Source organism: Lipophrys pholis (assembly GCF_963383615.2).
Source record: "Lipophrys pholis genome assembly, chromosome: 12".
Classification (NCBI taxonomy): Eukaryota; Metazoa; Chordata; class Actinopteri; order Blenniiformes; family Blenniidae; genus Lipophrys; species Lipophrys pholis.
The window spans coordinates 21,913,724-21,934,998 of NC_137641.1; the positions used below are offsets into that span (position 1 = coordinate 21,913,724).

Genomic DNA, 21,275 nt, shown 5'->3' on the forward strand with positions numbered 1-21,275 from the left:
ACATGGATTGTGAAATTTAGCATTGTATCTGTGGGAAACCACCAAACTACTCAGGTATATTATAACATAAAGTTGATAGAAGAGTTTGAAATGATCTGCTGTGTTTTATTTGACATGTGCAATATTTGAAATGTGTGATGTATGTGTGTGTATGGGTTGATTTGTTGTTAGAAATGCAGAAGACTAAGGTCAGCTGGACAACACAATGGTGGTGAAAATTCACAATTCCTTTTATACATTGCATATGATGACTGAAATCCCAGTTCAACTACCTGAATAATATTTATGGACAAAGTTGAATTTGAATGTTTTATATTTTAATGTAATTACCATGTATCTCCATTGCTAATATGCAACATCTATAATGTCACTACTAATAAAGCTATGTACGTGTGGTATGTAAAACATGCCTGCATGACTTCATCAAACAAAGTCTTGCTCATTAACGTCATAGATAAACCAAGCAACCAAAAGACAAGTCAGTGATAACTTTGGTTTATTTTCGAGAGCATTTTTTTTTTTTTCACAATGGCTTATGTCAAACACATGATATAGTCCATGTTGGCTTTTCATTTATACAATACAAACAAAAAAGTGAACTTGCTCAAGGAGAAACTATTGTTGCTGAAGTGAATAATAATAATAAAAAAATGTTTCTTTTATCCAGAAACCTACATTCTATAATGATATATGAAGACACAGCAAATTATACTAAAGCAATTGGGAACTTCCTTAACGTAGTTGTAATTAATCTATAACAGAAACATTAAAAAAAACAAAACAAAGCAATAACACTAAAATATAATAACACTGTTGGCATAATTTCATTAAAAAAAAAAAAAATAAAGATGGAGGTCAAACAAGGACCAACCAAACTCAACAAAAACTTCCAAACACTGTAAAAAAGTATTTTTTTCCCCATTGTTTAACATAATAAAATATAGCCTATCTTTCAGTTCATTTATAAGTTAATGCTACATTTATACTGAACAGATTCAGTCTGGTCAGCACTTGTCAGCGAGGGTTAAGCCGCTTTGGAGCAGTGGATCTGTCTGTGAGCTGATCCGTGTTGTGGAGTGTGCTGATTTCTCCTGAGCCCACCTCAGCCCCTGAGAACACAAGAGAGAAGAATCATTAATCTCACAGTTCATGTCTCACAAATGAACTTTTTTCAGATCCTAATTTAATCCACTTGGGAGGACACTTTACTTTTTTGAAATGGTTAGAAGCTGTATTAAAATACATCATTGGAATAATAAAATGTTTCATGTTTACCTGTTTGGGGTTCAGTCTTGAGCTTACTGGCGATTTTGGCAAAGAAGGAAAGGGTGAGACACGCTCCTGTCTCCCTGTCACATATGCCTCCTTTGCAGTTGCATGTCTTGCGGCACTCAACTCCATAGGTTCCATACAAACAGTCTGCAAAAACATAAAACAATATTTGGTTATTTGCAATAGATGACAAGCAGAAAAAAAGAATAACAAAAAGAATAGATGTAGTGTAATGCTGCAGCATTGATGGTCGAATGTCTAAACTCCAAGCGTTAGATGTCATAGTATTAAATGGGAAATTTTGAAATTAACATATGCAGACAGCAGTGACACCTAGATGCGTCCACCAATATGTAAAAAAAAAAAAAAAAAAAAAAAAAAGGTTAACATTTTGCAATAACATATGGGGATACTGCAGTGGAGCGTCTCTAAGCGCAGCATGCAGAAACAGCAGCGATGTCTCATTGTCTGAATGCATACCTTTGCATATTCCATATTCATCCCCATAATCGTCTTCGTCCTTGTAGAACTCGCAGAATAATCCCGGTCCGCACTTCACCCCGTGCATCCCCGACACCGTGCGGTAGCAGTGCTCCCCTCTGCCGGCTGCACAGACCTGACAACAGCCGCAGTCGTCCAGGACGGTCCGTGCGCACCGCTGCGTCCCGCCGCACCGCTCCGGGTTGCATCGATCCGGGCAGTTCACCGCATACTTGACGTTGGCGCCCCACGCCTCGGCACGGTGCACCACGAGTGAGGACAACACCGTGATGAGCAGAAAGGACATCGCTGCAGGCGGAGAGTCGAGAGCTGGCGGAGAGAGAAGAGGCGCTGCCGGGACGAGACGAGAGCCGGAGCGGCGGAGCAGCGGACTGACCCGCGGTGCATCAGGTTGGATGGTTATCAGCGATGGACAACTTTTGTTTTGCACATGACTGGCCCTTCGTCAATTTCCTCATTCCGGTGTTGTCGTCCTTTTTGCCAGTCAGTCCCCTTTTTTTAGAGATCCGGCGTGGAAGTGGGATTAACTCTGGACCGCCATCCAGGAATTGAAATCCGTGTGACCTGATGTCATAAGTTATCTTTGGTTTGTTTTTGTCTAAGTGAAGGGACCCCCCGGACCTCCCGTTGCATCAGGCCTGTCGTGACTGACTGGGTCTCCTTTGAATTATTCAGCTTCATATTGCTCAGCTGAGAGTCTATAAATCCGAACAAGTTCAAGTCATGTAAGGGATGTTATTAGTTCACATCATATAAACCAAGTCATCTTTTTATTTTGTCTAAATAGAGAAATAGATGTTTGAAAAAATGGCAATTTAAAAAAAACACACCACCGAGCACAAAACAATAAAGATATATTAAAAACGTTTGATTTACAAGCATTCATGGGATCATTCTGTGCGCTACAGAAAAGGGAACCTTTCGTCTTATATTTATAATACTGTTGACCTTTGCATCTACCGGAAATAAACTCTTTGAATATCTTGTGTGTATTTATAAATATAGTCTGCTATGCTGTTGTAATGGTTTCTGAAGCATATTCTTTTTTTTATATTATTAATCTCTATTACACCTGTAACCAGCTCAGTGTCTTTTCATCAAGTTATTCATGATGTAGACTGGCCTATAGATTTTTTTAAAAGGAGTGTTTTTTTATTTGTCTTTATTAATTCCACAATGAAAAGGTGCTGCATACATTGTTATATATGAGGTTATTTTTGCTCTTAATCGATTGAAAACATTAGGCTAAATGACAAAAACAAATTATGTTTAAAACATGTAGTCCAAGGGTTAATTCTGATCAAGAGGGTCCAATTTGTCCATGGGATGACCTTACAAAGTTTAAAAATAACAAAGAAAACATAAATAACATCAGATGGCAGCGTCATCACTGTGGACTAGGGATTCAGCATTAAGAGGTAGCAACGTTTTTGGTTGTGAAATAGCCTCAGCATCGCTACAGATCAGTGAGTGAAGATTTTACACAATAGAAGCTTCAGAAATACTATGTTCTGACAAGGCAAAGAGGATTTCAGGTGTAACGTGTTCCTTCAGAAAGTTTTCGTTGTTCATAATAGATTTTGTTCATGCAATGTGAACTATAGGTGATGATGCTGTGACTTTACTGTTCATTCAAATGTTATTGGGCTGCATGTGGCCTCTGAACTTAAAAGAGTTAAACACTCTGCTGTGGAGGTTCTCAGTCCAAAATTACAGCATCCTACATTTCCCACAATGCAACATCAGAAAATACTGCTTCATCAGACACTTGACCAAAAGAAGCATTTAAGATGCATAATATACCCTGTTCTGTTCAGGATTTTTTATTGTATATTTTTTAAAATGTAGTATGTGTTTTATTTATTTAATTACTTACTTACTTACTATTTACTTCAGTTCAGTATTGTTTATATGTGTGGTTAACATAATATAATAATCTATTTAACCCCCAATGAGGACATTTGAAATGTGGTGACAGATTACAATTTGGCAGCAGGACCATACAGTAGCTTTATACTAAACCTACAATGGCGTATAACATATAGAAATACATAAGTAAAGTCATCCAAATATAAACATGATTTTAATATATACAATACAGCTATAATCATATAGAAAAAAAACAAAGAACATCTATACAAAAGACGACTTACAAATCAAACCACTCAACAAGACATTTAAAAAAACACATCATGACAGGAACAAATTAGTTTTTTCTAGTGTTTTTTTTTCTGTGTTTATTGAGTATCCAAGTGGATGATGAGGCTTGCACCGGCCGCGCGGTGGCGCTGCCGCAGCGACTCTCCGCTGCTCAGCATCGGCGGCTAAACCTCGGTCGAAGAAGAAACGGAGCAAGGAGAAGGCTGACATGATATTCTCGTCCGAGGGAGACCTCACCGGGACGGGACAGGTAACGCAAACCATTTATCAGCGGCTCTTTCGTCTCCTGTCACGGTATCTCACCCTGCCCGAGTGTCTCTTTGCGGTGTCGCCACACCCGGGTTGAAACGCCCCGGCCCACCGGGGTGTTTTGTGGAGGGCTGTCAGCCCAGCAGCGGAGGGGCTGGGGCGTTTTTGACAGCCATGGAGCAGACTAGCAACTGCACTGCAGCCAGCGTTAGCTCAGCTGTCACCGCAGAGGCAGAATAATCACGTTACCTCCCGGTCCGTGTCCGTGTGATTATCTCATTTAATTGTTTATATTGGAGCAACGGACAGCTATAACGTAAAATGAGCTAATTATGCTGTGAGATGCAAACCAATGGCGACTAAACGCTATAAAGTAAAATAAAATGCTCACATATCGGTTGTGTGTGAACAAATCCATCTCATCTATCTGGCTGCTCGTCTACGTGCATGTACAACTTAATACCAAACATCCGGCTTCAGATCAATATATGCAGATGGCCGCACGTTTTATTTTTTATTTTCTTTTAACTGTCTCGGGATATTAAAATCGCCCTCATGTATTCTGGTATTTTTATGACTGTGCACAGATGTACTCCTGTGTTGGTGTTTTATCAACACTCACCCACACAGCCACTGTTCATTGTGGTCACTGTTGTCCTGGCAACAACAGTCCAAACCTCCCTTAATTGCAACTTCCTGTCACAGCCCTGTCAGCCAAGAAAAGACATCCATCCTGTCTCAGGTTCAGCTCTGGGGGTCTTTTCTCATCATGATCATCCAGAAGCCAAGACCACCTCCTCTAATACCAATCTAAGCATGCATATGACTTTTTAGTAAGCATGAAGAGTCAAACTTGTAAAAAGTACATGGTGTTACTAGTTTGTGATCGCAGATTAGAGTTTGGATTCATGATTGTTAATATTTAACTTTGAAAATTGTATATATTTGGAATGTCTACAGTCTGTTTTTAGCTGCTCTTACTGGGTTTTTCTCCCTGGGACAGTTTTCTCCAACAGTTATAAAACATGTGCTTGTGGTTAATTGGTGACTCCCATTTGTCCATAGGTGTGGAAGTTAATATGTGCAGTTGTCTGCATTTTTATTTTGAAATTACTTAGGTGACCTGTCAAGCATGTATACTGCCTTCCCCCACTGTCGGCTTGGATTGTGTCCTTCCACCCTAAGTTGATTAAATGTCACTTCAGTGGCTCACCCTAAAATATCATTGGATTTTCATGTGCCCTGTGGACATCATACACCAAACTCCAGATGCAATCCAATCGGTTACTCGTCTTGTTGACTGACTTGTTGAACATCCGAGTTATGGATGTTGTCGTCATATGCAGGTGATGTAACAGCATTTTGCAATAGTGACAGGGCAATGGAGTTGTGTTGCAATAAAGGTAGCAATGCTTTATGCTGAAGTGTACTTTATGAATATGTGGCTCATATATATATGAGCCACGTGAGGTCTTGTGGGAGAAAACGGGGTGGACCTCCTTCATGAATCTTCGTTCGCGAAGCCAAAGCCATGATGATGATATATATATATATACACACCATTTTCTCACTAAACGAAGAAATTCTAAACATGTTTTATATTTTAGGTTCATCAAAGTAGCCACCCTTTGCTTTGTTGACAGCGCTGCTTTTGTTTACTACATAATTCCATATGTGTTCATACATAGTTTTGATGCCTTCAGTGAAAGTATACAATGTAGATAGTCACCAAAATAAATAAAAAAAAAACATTGAAGTGTCCAAACTTATGACTGGTAGTGTATGTTCTCTTTGCAGAAATCTCACGTTGTCTCTCTTTGCCAAATACAACAAATCTCGTTTGGTGTAATGCATGCTTCTTCTGCAGGGCTCGTACTGTGCTTTTGCACTAGATGACACAGCGTGATGTTGAGCAGTGTGTCTGTTAGCCTTCAGATGATCCATAACCACCTTGCATGTGGACTTTAGCTACTTAGACCTGAGTGGCACTCCAGAGGGGTTGAGTGGTGATCGAAGAGCAGACCTCTGGTATAAATCTCCCTCTTACTCTCGTGGGAGGTAAGACAGCCTTAAGCTTGGTTCAACTGAACAGTGGCCTGGATATTTAGGGCTCCTGCCAGTATCTTTGTTTAAAATATGACTCTGTTGGTGTGAGACTAAGATATTTGAAATATTCTGCTGAAAACACTAGACTACACCTTCCAAGTGTATGCATAAATGGGAAATTTATATTCATAAATGCAAGGCTTATTAACATGCTTATTTCCAGCTGCGTATTGTTTGCCTAATATATCCTTGCAATTGCAATACCATAACATGTACAGGTAAAGAGAGTAAAAAAAAAAATATATACATATATTTAGCCAGTACCCAGCTAACAGGAGTCCAGTCAACGACTAATAATGTGCCACATGCTGCCACTACCTGCAGCTGATGTGTCACGGTGAGTGTGGCAGCTGTTGACAAGGTGCAGCAGACTGCCAGACACACAGAGGTTTATGTCCGCTTTCAAAAACCATGCAACCGATTTTAATGTGTCGAGGGTCATTTACTTTTTCTGTCATCCTGCCAGCTAATCATTGATGTCACTTTTTGATGTACGAATGCATTTCTTTTTCATAATGAACCATATTTTACTGTGGAGCTTTTGTGTTTCTAGGAATAGCTCATTGGCTCCAATGTAGGGACACTTGGCTCAGTTTTCATCCCTATCTAAGTCAAAGAAGAGGCAGTGTTTTCCACAGGACTTTGTGAGAATTTTCTGGAAGGCTGGATGGTTTCTTTTTGACAAATCACTATTCCAATTTGCCTGATTGTGATGAGTGGTTCATTGTCAGACTTCATGCAGAGCTTAGAGATGACATCCATTAGACTGAGGTATGTTAGAGCAGGGACTCTTTAGGATTAGGATTTAGCACGTTTGCTTTAAGGGGATCTGGGATGAAAGTTTAGCATATTTCAAAGTTAAATGTTTGAATCTGGTGCATTCGCTGGTGGTTAAGGAAGCTTTTCTGAAGGGAGAGGGAGAAACACAACACCGCTTATGCTTTTATGAAATGCAAAAAGATCATTTAGTTTTGTAAGAGAATACTGAAATGTAGTAATTGTGTTGTCATTATTTGCTTCATTATGGTCTGAAGACGACGCTGAAAAACGTTTGTGTCTATTGGTAACAGTTTTAGTGGTTGTGTCTGACTTTGCTGGTGGTTTCATGTTGGTGGCTGTCTGACCGTAGAGCACATTGCTATATCAATGCTAGCTGTTATTTTTGGCTGGGGAGGAAACCATATAGCCTCACAGGCCTCTGGCACGGCCAGAGAGCCTCAGCTCTATGACTGTGCACTATGGTTAAAGTGGCATGCTCGCATATCCAGCAGTCTGTAACTTGTCATGTATCTTTATAAGCTTCTGTTTTGCACGACCACGAGTCATGACGTGGATGCAACCTTACCATCCTGACATGCAATTTTACTTTTCAGAACTTTGAAATGACTGGAAACATTGTTATGTTGATTTGGTAGAGGGCTGGAGAGAGATACATGTTCAAAGACACAATTATGTTATACATTTGTACCGTAATGAGAATAATGACCTCTATGTTTTGTCTATAAGCAGTACTGACAACTTTGCTGTGCTATTTCTGATTGTTTGAGCAACTCAATGGGATGAATCAATATTTCAAAGCCTCTCCTGCCGCGTTTTCACTTGATATGATGAGAAAGCAGGTCTGTGCAAGTGATGCTATGACACAGCGTCACATGATCTACTTTGAGATAATAGCCGAGACTTAAAATCGGAATTCATTTGATTATAATCAACATGAGACAACCTTTTCATTCACTCACATTATATATAACATGATCATCTGTGAGACAAAGTCCCCTCAGTAGTGTAGGTGAGCTGGGTGGCAGTTATCCTAGAGTGTGTTGACCTATTTCAATGATACCCACCGGGCCTGTCGCAATATCCTGGATGTACTGTATGCTGGAGGGGTGCCAGCACACAAGGAGAAACTTGACACCTTCACACTATATTCTCTTGGCAGGAAAACACATGAGAAAATCAGATTTCAGCAGCAAATGTTGCATGTAAATTGATGACACAGAAATAAGTGCCATTTCATTATGTTAATCAAGTGTGAAGTAATGACGTGTGTGAAATTTAGAGGCCTGCCAATCGTCAGCACATGCCTCCTCATTTCTAACACAATCATCCTTCTCTTTGTTTTGCAGATGTACTGCAGAACATAGATAATGCTCAGATATGGTGCCTTGTCAGACCCATGTGTTGCCGCTGTGGCAGGAGCACTTCAATAGCTCGTGGGCAGCAGAAGACAGCATCCAGACGGCCAGGAGAGATGGTGCTGCTGCGCTCTACAATAAGCTCCTTCACAACAAGGAGGTGGTCACTCTGGCTCAACCCATCCAAGAACTTGTGGGCCCACGCCTCCCAGACTTTGAGTGCGAGTCCAACGCATTAGCAGAGAAGGAAGAGTACCTGTCATCCCTGCTTCAAAGCCAACGATGGCTGGCTCACCGCATGCTCACGCAGACCTCCTACACCCTGGGCCTCCAGCACAGGCTCGTGGTACTACAGAGGATCTACTACGCACTTCACAGCAAATACCATGATAAATTTCGAGTGCAGCTCCCCTCCCAGTCTACAGACAGCGGGGCTGAATCTGGGAAAATTGAGCCGGCCTCAGAACCTTGCTTGCTGGGCGGGGCATCCAGAATTAAATCAGGTACAGATGTTCTGATAGAAATGGGCGTGAGGACTGGCTTGAGCCTGCTCTTCTCCTTACTGCAGCAGAACTGGAGGTATGCAGCCTCCGTGCATCCGGAGTCTGTTCTTTGCAATGATGTGCTCGCCACGGCGTCCTCGGTGCTGTCTTCACTTCCACCGCTGTCTCTAGCTAATGAGAATAAGATCCCATCTGTGGGGCTGGACTGCCTGGCGCAGGTGGCCGACTTCCTGAAGAAGACATCGGTGATCAGTGGGAGTGGCGGTGCTGACCCGACCGGGCGGAGGCTGGCGCTCGAGCTGCTGCTGGGCCTGGCCATGCAGAGGGGCTCTTTGAAGTTTCTGCTGGAGTGGGTGGAGGTTGCCTTGGCTGCTTCTATGTCCTCCTCCACCTCTATATTGTCTTCCTCCTCCTCCTCCACCAACACCTCTGCAATGAGCTTTCAGCAGTCCACTGGTGTCGGCTTCGATGTAATCCATCAAACTCTTCTTCAAATGAGGCAATATTCGGTATGCCATTTGGTCTTCATATATGCACTTCTTTCCACTTGGTCAGGAATCAAACAACACTCAGAATAAAGCTATGTAATCCAATATAATTTATATCTTATATAGAAACATATATAAAAAGTACATATTTCTAATACAAGACAAAGAAATGCTTTGGCATTCTGCATAAGTTGGTGTGATCCATGTGGTAATCAAAAAAGATACTTGAAATTCAGTTTTTCTTTGTTCCTGATTTTCGATTAGTTTCATCCAATTATTGCATCATTATAATGAAAGTTGTCATAAAACTGGCAATTTCTTTATTGCATTATAGAAATCTCATATAACAAGATCATAAATAACAAATGGAAAAATACCACACCTTTGATTACAGGTCATCATGACCCGTGCATTGATTTAAAGTTAGAATAGAAGAATAGAGTCTGTTTTTGGAAGTGCAGTGTTCGTCATGTTCCTGACAGTGTGCCAATTGCCTCTGCCTTTGTTGTATTTTACATTTAATGGATTATTTTGCGTGATTAGAATTTGCAAATGCAGCAGTGGCTTTTTCCAGCATTTGTTTGCATTAGCATTTTTACGTTGTAACTTATGCATCCTCTTAATGGACATATTCAGGGGAAAATGGCACATCTGCACAGTAGGGAAATGGATTTTTTTCTGCCTCATCAATCCCTGCTGCAGACTGCCCTTTTTACATATGAACAGCTCCATTTGAAGCCTGGAGTGATGCCTTAGTGTGCAGATAAGGATTATGATTGAGTCAGTCTTCCTGTCCTCTCTAGATATGCATATTGAGTCATCCTGTAGCAGCCTAATCAGCTTTGCAATATTTGTGTTCTAATGACAACTGGTGATAGCTATTACAATCACACTCATTATTCTTCTTATGTGTCCTTGCAGATGGTCACAGCACCATACTCAAAATTATGTATACACAGTTCCCCCTGTTACCTACAACCAACATGCAGGCTAAAGAAATCACACAACTTGAAATGAAATATAGATTTGTTTCTGGTGATAAGGGAAAGTGGAGCACAGCCTGCTGCTTTCTTGTATAACGAGATTATCTACAAAGACCAACATTGTCTCCTATTTTTCTGCCTTGCTTACATTCGTATCTGGATCTTGCAGTGACATGACATTGTTATTGAAATAAATGCTTCCTGCTATATCACATACCTCTGATTCAGAAAACAACAAAAATCAACTGTTAATGTAATATAGTGGAGTTATTTGTTGTGAAGCCACATAGTATTTGCTAACATTAAGTCTGATTCTCTCTGAAAAGTGCACTAGGCAAAGCGATAAACATTCTAACTTTCTTCTCAGGGTTTTCGTGGGGATGCTGTAAATACTCAGGTGCTAAAGAAGGATGCGGATGGACTGTGTCGGCTCTCCCAGGCAGCTCTTTGCTTATTTGAGGAGGTAAAAAGTAGCTCAGTGACATGATTGCCGACATGATTAAAGAACTCCTGCAGTGACTAATTAAAAGGACCCTGCTCTCTTCTCCCTTCACAGATTTGCAACCTAGCCTCCTATTGCCTGTGCTCCTGCAGCACAGACAGAGCTGCTCCCGGTACAGAGAGTGACACAGTCATGGTGTATGTGTGGGGCAGCAACAGCAGCCATCAGCTGGCAGAAGGGACTCTGGAGAAAATCTTGCTGCCAAAACTGACGCAGGGCTTCAGCGATGCCCAGATGGTACGGCCACCCACAAGGGACCAACAACCACTACTCATGGGTGTCATAATTTTTATTTGTACTATATGTAAATGCATATCATCGTTTATATGTTTGCACTTGATGGTTTTCAGTGTATTTGTTTTATGATTTGCATACAATTGATCATGAAATGACACCTTTGGCTTCTGAAAGGGAAGTTTTCACATCTTGTCCCTTAATCTCATTCGTTGTAGATCGAAGCAGGCCAGTACTGTACCTTTTCTGTGTCTGCGGATGGTTCGGTGAAAGCCTGTGGAAAAGGCAGCTATGGGCGCCTGGGTCTGGGAGACTCCAACAACCAGTCCATGCCCAAGAAACTTGTGCTGGAGCCACACAGAAACATGAAGAAAGTGTCCTCCTCCAAGGGCTCTGATGGTCACACTTTGGCTATCACCGTAGAGGGAGAGGTGAGAAAATGAATTTACTGCTGCTGCAGATTTAGACAGTTTTTATGCAGTTATGCAATTAGAAATTTGACCTTTTTTTCCCCACACATTATTTTTGCCATATAATTAACTTTAGCAATTATGCTCAAAGTAGTGTTTTAGCAGCTCTATCTTACTGCTCTAATGTACTGTTGTTGTTTTTTTTTTTTTACAAATTTTGACTTCATAAATCAGTGTGTTAATCAGTTTGTATAATCTGATTCATTTTAGAACTTTACTAATCAAAATCTAAATTATTAAAACATTCATTTCAGGTGTTCAGCTGGGGTGATGGAGAATACGGGAAACTCGGCCATGGTAACAGTGCCACGCAGAAATATCCCAAAATCATACAAGGACCTCTGCTGGGCAAAGTGAGTCTGCAAGAAACAGAAACATGGATGAGAAATGTAGCAAAAGTCCTTATTTGCTATTGATTTTCCGTGTGTTTGTCTTACCATTAAAGTTTGCTTAATTTTCTTACTGGATTTTTTCTCATGTGTATGTTTGTTTCATACTGTTATATATGTTTGCAATAATCTTTCCTTGGATTTCCATTTTAATTTCAGATTGTGCTTTCTGAATAAACAGTTGATTAAGTGTTAAGTCATGCGATAAAATATTTCTTTACTTGTTTGTATCTCTGCAGGTTATTGTTTGTGTGTCTGCTGGCTACAGACACAGTGCTGCAGTGACCAATGATGGAGAGCTTTATACGTGGGGAGAAGGAGACTTTGGCAGGCTTGGTATGCATCTTATTATTCAAAATGCCTAATCCTGTTTCAACATTTTCAGAGTTTAATTGTGCCTATCACATGTTAGTAGCAGACTCCATTGAGCCAGCTTTTCTCCCCGGTGCAGGTCACAGTGACAGCCAGAGCCGGAACGTGCCCACACTGGTGAAGGATATCAGCGGTGTGGGGCAGGTGGCCTGCGGCAGCTCCCACACCATCGCTGTAGCTCAGGATGGACGAACTGTATGGTCCTTTGGAGGAGGAGACAATGGTGGGCTTAAACATAGCACCTTTATGGAGTTTATAGGTTCACCATCTTCACCTATATGTGAAGCGCCACAGATTTTCTCACAGCAAAAAATGTGGACGGCGAGCGCAAACTGATGGTGATACTGTGTTATGACTCATCCTTGCAGGTAAACTAGGTCATGGAGATACCAATCGCGTGTATCGCCCCAAGGTCATCGAGGCTCTGCATGGATTCATCATCAGGAAAGTGTGTGCTGGAAGTCAGTCATCTCTGGCCCTTACCTCTTCAGGACAGGTGAGATGTGCAACTTTTAACTTGGTCACCTTAAAACAAAAGAATTGCTAGTGATCACATTCAGACAAAATGATTTACTTATATTTGACCGATCTTCTGATAAGAATACAACGAAAAACTCCCTTTCCAAGTATACAACTTTAACTTGTTCTAATTTACTTTTGGTGAATATCATAGTAGAGTCACACTGCTCTCATGAGCCCTGCTACATAGGTTATTCCTACTTGTATGTATGAGACAATAAAAAAAGACATTAACTTTGTGAATCACTCCTTCATATTTATTTTCTTGTGTGAGTTCTGTAGGTGTTCGCATGGGGCTGCGGCTCATGTTTAGGATGTGGCTCCTCTGAAACAACCTCTCTGAGGCCAAGGTTCATAGAGGACCTGAGCATCACCAAGATCATCGACATCTCATGTGGAGACAGCCACTGTCTGGCTCTCTCTCATGGTGAGAATGATTTACATTCTCCATTCTTTTAGGTACTGAGTTTTATGACTGAAATATTTATCATTTGTCTATAATCAGAGAATGAAGTGTACGCATGGGGGAATAACACCATGGGCCAGTGTGGGCAAGGCCACACTTCTACACCTATCACCAAACCCAAGAAAGTTCTGGGCTTAGAGGGAGTCTCTATTCAGCAAATTACTGCTGGCACTTCGCACAGTTTGGCTTGGACTGCAGTTCCAACTGACCGGTAAATCCTCCATCTCAACTGAAACAAGAATAAATACATTTTATTCCATGGCATTTTATAGTCAAGTCATTGAGCACATCACTTTATTGTCTAGTTTTTTTTTATTTTAATGTTTGAATAACTTGGTATTATAGAAGTTGTATTGTTTTGGTTTTTTAAGTGATCGTCATTAAGACACAATTCTATTAATTTTCTTTTCCAGGCAACTGGTGGCGTGGCACAGGCCTTTTTGTGTCGACTTGGAAGAGAGCACGTTCACCTATCTACGCAACTTCCTTGAAACTTACTGTGATGGCATCTGTAACGACACCCCGCCTGCTCCATTCTTATCTAAAAGGCATGAAATTACTTTACAGTTATAGTCAGTCAGCAAAACACCTGCAATTTAAAGAAAATCAAACATCACAATAGTTGTTAGTAAACTTGTTCCTACTGTCCTCCTCAATCACATGTCCCGTGTGTCTGTTCCCCAGGGACCACCATCACTTTCTTTTGCTGTGCATGAAGCTGCTGTCCATCCACTTGTCCTTGGCCCATGCTGGGGGAACTGGTGCTATGGTGCTGGGTGCTCAGGGCCGGCCCCTGAGAAACCTGCTCTTCAGACTAATAGACACTAACATGCCAGACTCCATACAACAAGTAAACTATTTTCATAATTTGCTTGTATCAAAAACATGGCTACTGATCTCTCAAGCTCTTGTTACGTTATTAGATGAAGTTTGTACTTTTTATTCAGTGTGTTTCATCTTCTGGATGAAAGAGTTTTTCAGTTTTCCTGATTAGTGATACGTATGAACTTTGTATAGATTGAGGCATAACAAACCCTTGACGGGTTGCTGGGGAATTTGAAACAACTAGTTTGGTCTGAACCCTTTGCGGCGCTTGAAGGATGACAGGCTAATTGCTTCATTCCAGATACAAAAGATCACCTTCAGATGTCTTGCATTGTGCACGCCTCAGCAGGTCCAAGCTGTTCTGGTGCCACACAAATAAATCCATACCAAGAAGGAGCTGTCATGATGTTTTGGTTTATCAGCTTAAGTTGTATGTTGTATCTAAATAAAACTGTGAAATTGGTAATTGGAGCCTGTTAGTGCAAGTTTGATGTAATTTATTATTCATCAATAATAGTAACTATTGATCCAACATGTGTTTTTTCTTTCTCTTGACATTTCTGTCACATTCAGGCCGTTTTGAACACGCTGTCTATCGGGGCGTCGCTGCTGCTGCCTCCACTCAGGGAAAGAACAGAGCTGCTCCTCTGCCTCCTTCCTCAGGGCCCTCAGAGTTCAAATGTTCTTTCCAAAGGACAGGTATGTTTTCAGTTCAGCTGCTCTACTCTTTTGGACTCTTTTGTTCTTTTTGTGCATTTGTCATATAACTGGTTATAAAATGAAGGTTGAGGCAGCTTCCGTACAAAACGTATTTGGCTTTCGCTGCTTGTTTCTTCTTGTTCTATGGGTGTGATCCAGAGAGCTGGCTTGAAAATGGATTGGATAGCCCATGCTAGGAAACACTGTTGAAATCACAGTGCCGACTTGGACCGTTGCTAGGCAATATGTGCTGAAGACTGCTTGAATGTTGTGAAAACATGTAACTGTGAAAACATTCATACTTGTCTGCAGAGATGTTTTTGGTTGTCCCAGATTTAAAGGATTTCCACTCAGTCAGTTGTCTCTTCTTCCTTTTTTGTGTCTTTCACAGCGCCTGCAGCTAGATATGGTTCTCAGCAGCCTTCAGGACCAGAGCCATGTAGCTTCCCTACTCGGTTACAGCAACTTTGGGGACGTGGCAACCCTCGGGCCTCCTTTGACGCCTGCTCTGTCAGTCCGGCCCCCCTCTTCATCCAGCTCTGTTGAAGCCTATGATCCTCTTCATTTAGCTGAAGTGCTGCTGAGAACTTTGCTGCTTAGCATAGACTATTACACGGTATGCAACACACGACTTCTTGTATGGATGTGTATGTGCAGGACATATTTAAGTATCGTATAAGTGTGCTTAGTTTTCATTTATACATTTTTGAAATGCTTGTGTCTTGTAAAGGACAGTTTTTATTGAACATAATCACTGAACAAGCTCATTATAAAACAATGCAAGTCAGAAAGAGGACTACAATACAAGGTCCTACACCCTGGACAGGCCATTCCACCACAGGGAAAACCCAGAAAGTCACCTGGGTGTGAACCAGCACATCACCATATAGCTGCCAATACAATGATTTTTTTTGTAAAGTACCATTTAAATGAAAAATATTTCAATTTCTGCATTGTCCTTTACAAATGCTGATGTTCCGCGCTGTATAGTTTTGAAAGTCTCTATTGAATGTAACAGTTTTTACTGTAAAGAAATTGATTTGTTAACAACTCCTATGTAAGGTGTAAAAATCTGTTTTTATTGGACTTCTATACAATCTCAGGCTGTTTTTGTGCAGCTACTGACTATTCATTTAGAATAATGCACTGAACTGGTGCTTCGTCTTTCTGTTTTGATGTGTTTTCACACAGGAGCAACAATTTGGGGAATTGGAGAAAAACAGTGACAAGCAGCTATGTGGCGATAGCCAGGGGCAAACTGATCCTCCATCCCATGTCCACCAGCTGCTATCTGGACTTCAGAAACACCTGCTCGCCCATTGCTACATACATTCCAGCCCAGAGGTAACAAAGAGAAAGGGGTATACAAGAACTTACAAAACATTATGGAATATGAAAATGTTATCTACAACCATGCTTATCCAACAAGACAACTAATACAATGGTTAATAAACATCTACGCACACACACTGTATACAAATACATAAATAGAACAAAATAAAATAAAAACAGACCATAATACTGATATTTCCTTTAAGTCATGTGTTTATGTTTATTTTGTTCATGTTTTGTAGGATGACAGCAGTGTGACACTTCTTCGTGAGCATCTCGACCTGCTGCTCCCCTGTGCTGCTGAAACACTAAGGCGATCAACCGAACTGTTGAAGGAGAGCTCCCCAGACAAACAAATCATCAAAAAACTGCACAGTAGGAATCATAGCTGTTAATACTTTTGATATATTTGCTCCATATTTGAATCCATTTTTGCCACAGTTGTTGACTAAACAGAATTATTACTGTGATTATGCTTCTTTCTTCAGTAATATTTTTTACCAAATGAAAGGAAAGTGTGTTTTTACAGACATTATCTTCATTGTAGATATCAAAAACAACCCTAAAGAGTCGTCATAACCAGCGTTGTGATCTTTGCGATGATCAGAATCTGTTGAATCGCTCTTCAACAATGCACAATGATTGCAAGCACATTTGATATGCTGATGAGTTGTACTGTTTATTTTGTGATTGTTCACGGTAAGAAAGCCTTGTTTGATCCGAAGCGGCTCAGACTCAAAGAGCCTGATATCCTGTTTGTGTCAAAGCAGTCCAGTTCAGGGTTGATACTAACAGTACGAGTGGGCTGCGTGCACTCTTTTCTTTAATTTATACCTATATTATTTAGTTTTTTTTAAATACTTCAAGTCTGTTCGTAAAAGTATTGTTGTTTTTGCTGTTTTTCCTCAATCCTTAAAAGTATTCCCGTGTGGAAAATACGTGCACACATTTTATAGGCATGGTAGATCCAAAAAATTATCTTGGTGTCAAAACAGAGGGTTTTGTTTAATGTCTACAATGAACTCAGATCATCTAGTCCAATTAATACAATACATATTTATTTTACTTAACTTGTCATGCCTCACAATGAGTATTGCCTGGATAAAATGTGTCAAGTCCCTGACATGATATGTTAAAAAACAAAAACGAGGCAGTCTATGCGAAAAGAAATGATACTTAAGGTCCGGCTCCATTCAAAGAGCAGAAAATCCCATTTCTTCTCTGAATGTTTTCAATATATTGAAAGACATTAGAGCAGTGCACTTTTATCAATATTTTTTTTGGCATTGGATTTTTTAAATAAAAAATACATATATGCATGCTCCTTCTGTATCATGTGCTTATATGTGGTCTTGTATTGATCAGCCACCCCTCATGCCCACTCTTGTCTCACCCTTTGTCCCAGTGGTGTTGTATAACTCGGTGGCTGGCAGCTTGCTGTGCCAGGTAATGTACTCCTTGCTGCTGCTGCCCCTGGGTACCGTCCAGCCTCTCCTGAGCCATTTGCTGAACTTGTTGGAGCACCTCAACGATTTCAACAGGTTGCTACCAGAGACAGTCCTGTTGGAAGAACAGGAACTTGGAATAGAAGCTCAGAAAACATCTTCAGGTCAGTGACACTTACAATTAACCATGATCCTATTAGCGATAAGTGAGTTTTTGCAGCAAAAACAGATGGCACATTGACCTTTTATCATAGATAAAAGTGATGAAAACACAAGCCTCGGACAGCAGCAGGAGGAAGAGGACAGATGGGTTTGGCTGTTGGACCTGGAACGATCCGTAGCATTGGCAGTTGGCCGCTGCCTCAGCGGTATGCTTCAAGGCCCGCCACCCTCACTCCAGGAAAAAGCATCAGAGATCTGGCTATCAAATATCCTCCTCAGGAATGGTCTTGAAATGGACTCTGAACAGCTGGGTAGGAAAACACACTTCTGGCTCTGCAAATGTCTCATAAACACATACCTACTGAATGCTGTTTATATCCTAAGATTTAATTTGAAAATGATGGAAAGTATTAGAGCCTATTTATTTTTAATGGGGTACATCTAAGATTATGATGCCATCCTTCTTCTTTACCGCTTTATCCCTCTTAAGGGTTTTAAGGCGCTTGAGCCCATTCCAGTTACTATGAGTGAAGGCAGAGTACACCCTGGACACGTCACTAGTCCACCACAGGGCAAACACTGGGGGAGTTGCACACAAACGCATTCCTAGCTCTGGGCAATTTAGAGTCAGAAGTTAGAGTCAAATGCCTGTTTTGGGAGTTTTGGAAAGAAACTAGAGAGGGTGGAGAAGAAAAGGCCTTGTGTGCATATTGGAAGAACATGCAAACTCTGCACAGAAAGCCTCTAAGCCCATCTTAGACTTAAACTGGGGTAATTCTTGCCACAAGGACTAGACCAAAATGTGGCCGTTTATGAAGAAAAAAAAATCTCTTCAGTGACATAAGAAGAAAAGCATTATTTATATACAACTGATGGTCAGTAATATTATTTTAATGTACTTCTCAGTTTTATTTTATTTTTTTTTTGTCCCCTGTAGACTCTAGCCTTGCATGGCTGACTGAGTTAGTGCTGCTGGGCAGTACTAATACCAGACTAACAGAGCTGAGTCTGAGTGAAGAAACCCGAATGTTACTGGAGCTGGCACTGGGATCCTCCAGAGGAGTGGCGGGGAGCCTGTGGTGGAAGATGGAGGAGTACGCTCACAGCAGAGGTACTCTGACTGCATGCAGATCTTTTTACGTTTGTGAATGTGTGAATGCTTTTTAATTTGTAGGTCGTAAATGATTTGTACACCATACATTTATCAGAACAGCCAACTCTGTCTTTTTTCTTTTTTGACTTTGATGTGACTCTATATTTTTTTTTGTTTGCAGAATGGGAAAACGGAGACCCTCCAGGTGATTTTTTGCTGCAGATTGTATGTCGCTGCAGCCTGGCTGCTCTCCTGAAACACACTGGACTGCAGAATGAGGCCTGCTGGCAGGACAAGTCAGTACTCTAGAAATATTGCATGTATTTTGCAAGAGATCACTCAAAAAACAACAATATTTGACACTTATTTTAGTATTTGAGTCATTTATAAATGAGTAATTGTTTGTGGTGTTGTACAATGACCACAGTGTTGTTTTTAATCGTGCTTTTGTGACAGATACGAGCCCTGTGAGATGCTGATCGATGTTTACGAAACAGTTTATAAAATCAGAAGTACTTTATTGACTCTGAAAAACTCCCCGAGGATGTCACAGGTGCAAGCAGCCACCAAACAGGTAACATTGCTAAAATATTCCATGGGACATTCATTTTCTGTGTTTATTTTTCGAAAGGTTGACCGATGACGGTTTCATTTATAGAGGTTGCAGGATAATTGTAACATCTTAGAAGAAATAGTGACCGCATTTTCTTTTTGGGAAGTTTTTACAGAAATTGGGTTTTTATTGGGTCTAAAAACAAATCTTTGCTAACGTACATTTTCTACATTTTGTGTCGGTTGCTCGAGCAAACTCAACTATCTGTATTCTTAGTTTATGGTTTTATTGTTTGTGATTTATTTATTTTTTTCATATGATTTGATGTTCATGTTGTATGATAATAAAAAATGCATAGAAATGAGGGAGCTTAAAGGGTGCTTACATTACATATAACTCTATTAAAGATAAATTCCTTTATAGTGTCAGAATTTTTGAAAAATACATATTGTATGGACTTTTTTTTAATTTTTATTACAGCTTTCTGAGTCTCCCCAAAGTCCTGAGGTAGAGAGGCAAGAGCCAGGTACCTCAGTGGAGTCGGTGGGAAAGAATCATGAGCAGCCATCTGTAGGTCACTGTAACCGCGAGGTGCAGGTGCCCCCACCTTCAAATCATAACCAGGAGGAGGTCCAAGATGAGGAGAGATTTGGAAACAATCGTATGTACCTGTCAGGTTAGTCGAAATGACAACTTGTTTTGTCCTATTACTCACAGGCAGACATTTCCAAACAACAACCCAAAAAAAAAGCACAACACTTCTAATTCTCCCTTTTCTGTTCTCTCTCTGTGCAGAAGTCCTAGAGTCGTTCATGGCCACCCGGGAAGCCATGCAGGTGCAGCAGAATGTGACTGTATACGAGTCGTTTGGTACCTCCACCCTCCCCAGCAGCATGGAGAGCCCGGTCAGCCCAGAGAGAGAGCCGGATCCCAAGCAACAGAGCGAGAGTCATAGGGAGTCTGAGGAAAGCTTGTCTTTCCCCACTGCCTGTCATGTGGTGGTGTCCCGATGTCTCTTCCTCGTGCTCGGGGTCAGGCCTGCATGGGTGGAGCCTAGCGAGCCGGAGAGTTCCCAGGGTGTTAACAATACTGCAAGGTAAGAGTTTGAGTTATCCACTGTCTGTTGATTTGGCTTGTTTCACTTCAGAAAGCTTAACTCTAAATACCTTTGCCATTATGCTTTTAGGAAGACAGAATCCTTCACGATGACTGTTAACGGTCGAAAACCAGTGAGTTCTACACCGTGCAAAAAAAAATAATCTGGTGACTTAATTTTCTGTTGACAATAACATACTATTCTTTTTTTATTTTGTGCAATCAGTCCAAGAATTCCTTGGTTTCCCCTAAGAACAAAATAGGTACGTGGTAATTCCTATAATTGTGTTGTACATGTAAATATGTCTTTCTTTATAGACTACAGCATTCAGTGACTTTGCCATGATGAGATGTTGGAATAGATTATATGTAGGAAGATTACTACAAACAAAGAATCTGTTTGAATGTTAAGTTGCACAAAGAATAAGGAGAGCATATGGTCCAAAAATATTTCACATGTACTGGTGCATGTCAGGAAATTTGATTATCAATGGTAATCAAACTGATCAATACTCATAACTTATAAAAAACAGATTCACGAGGTTTTACACTTTTATTGTGATACTTATTGACTCCCAGTCAAAAAACTGTAAAATCATTGAAGGTTTTACAGTCTGAAATTTTCTTTTGTGGAAATGAACCTTCACGCTGTGTTCCAATATTTTGGGGTGCACCTGTATGTGGTAAGTTTAGTTGGGTCACATATTGGCTTGCTGTTTAGA

The 21,275-nt window shown here is 40.7% G+C and overlaps 2 protein-coding genes across 2 annotated transcripts in view; one reads left to right on the top strand and one right to left on the bottom strand.

Annotated features, from left to right (window-relative positions):
* Positions 1-480: 480 nt before the first annotated feature.
* esm1 (endothelial cell-specific molecule 1) lies at positions 481-2,233 on the bottom strand. Its single transcript, XM_080477065.1, has 3 exons — positions 1,753-2,233; positions 1,276-1,419; positions 481-1,109 (listed from the first exon to the last, which is right to left on the bottom strand). Exons 1-3 carry the CDS (start codon positions 2,057-2,059, stop codon positions 1,015-1,017), a joined length of 546 nt encoding a protein of 181 aa, XP_080333191.1. The 5' UTR covers positions 2,060-2,233; the 3' UTR covers positions 481-1,014.
* A 6,212-nt stretch (positions 2,234-8,445) lies between these two features.
* Positions 8,446-21,275, top strand: part of LOC308118286 (putative E3 ubiquitin-protein ligase HERC1) — a gene marked incomplete at its 5' end in the record, with an annotated part of 39,277 nt that continues 26,447 nt past the window's right edge. The window contains 25 exons of the mRNA XM_080477636.1: positions 8,446-9,435; positions 10,765-10,860; positions 10,954-11,136; positions 11,352-11,564; positions 11,858-11,956; positions 12,232-12,328; positions 12,444-12,587; positions 12,733-12,860; positions 13,166-13,310; positions 13,389-13,560; positions 13,763-13,897; positions 14,034-14,199; positions 14,748-14,873; positions 15,265-15,489; positions 16,065-16,217; positions 16,448-16,580; positions 17,611-17,814; positions 17,905-18,123; positions 18,750-18,923; positions 19,087-19,201; positions 19,362-19,479; positions 19,939-20,134; positions 20,254-20,554; positions 20,645-20,687; positions 20,780-20,816. Of these exons, the coding sequence (XP_080333762.1) occupies positions 8,446-9,435; positions 10,765-10,860; positions 10,954-11,136; positions 11,352-11,564; positions 11,858-11,956; positions 12,232-12,328; positions 12,444-12,587; positions 12,733-12,860; positions 13,166-13,310; positions 13,389-13,560; positions 13,763-13,897; positions 14,034-14,199; positions 14,748-14,873; positions 15,265-15,489; positions 16,065-16,217; positions 16,448-16,580; positions 17,611-17,814; positions 17,905-18,123; positions 18,750-18,923; positions 19,087-19,201; positions 19,362-19,479; positions 19,939-20,134; positions 20,254-20,554; positions 20,645-20,687; positions 20,780-20,816 (4,612 nt within the window). The remainder of the gene's footprint in view (positions 9,436-10,764; positions 10,861-10,953; positions 11,137-11,351; positions 11,565-11,857; positions 11,957-12,231; positions 12,329-12,443; positions 12,588-12,732; positions 12,861-13,165; positions 13,311-13,388; positions 13,561-13,762; positions 13,898-14,033; positions 14,200-14,747; positions 14,874-15,264; positions 15,490-16,064; positions 16,218-16,447; positions 16,581-17,610; positions 17,815-17,904; positions 18,124-18,749; positions 18,924-19,086; positions 19,202-19,361; positions 19,480-19,938; positions 20,135-20,253; positions 20,555-20,644; positions 20,688-20,779; positions 20,817-21,275) is intronic.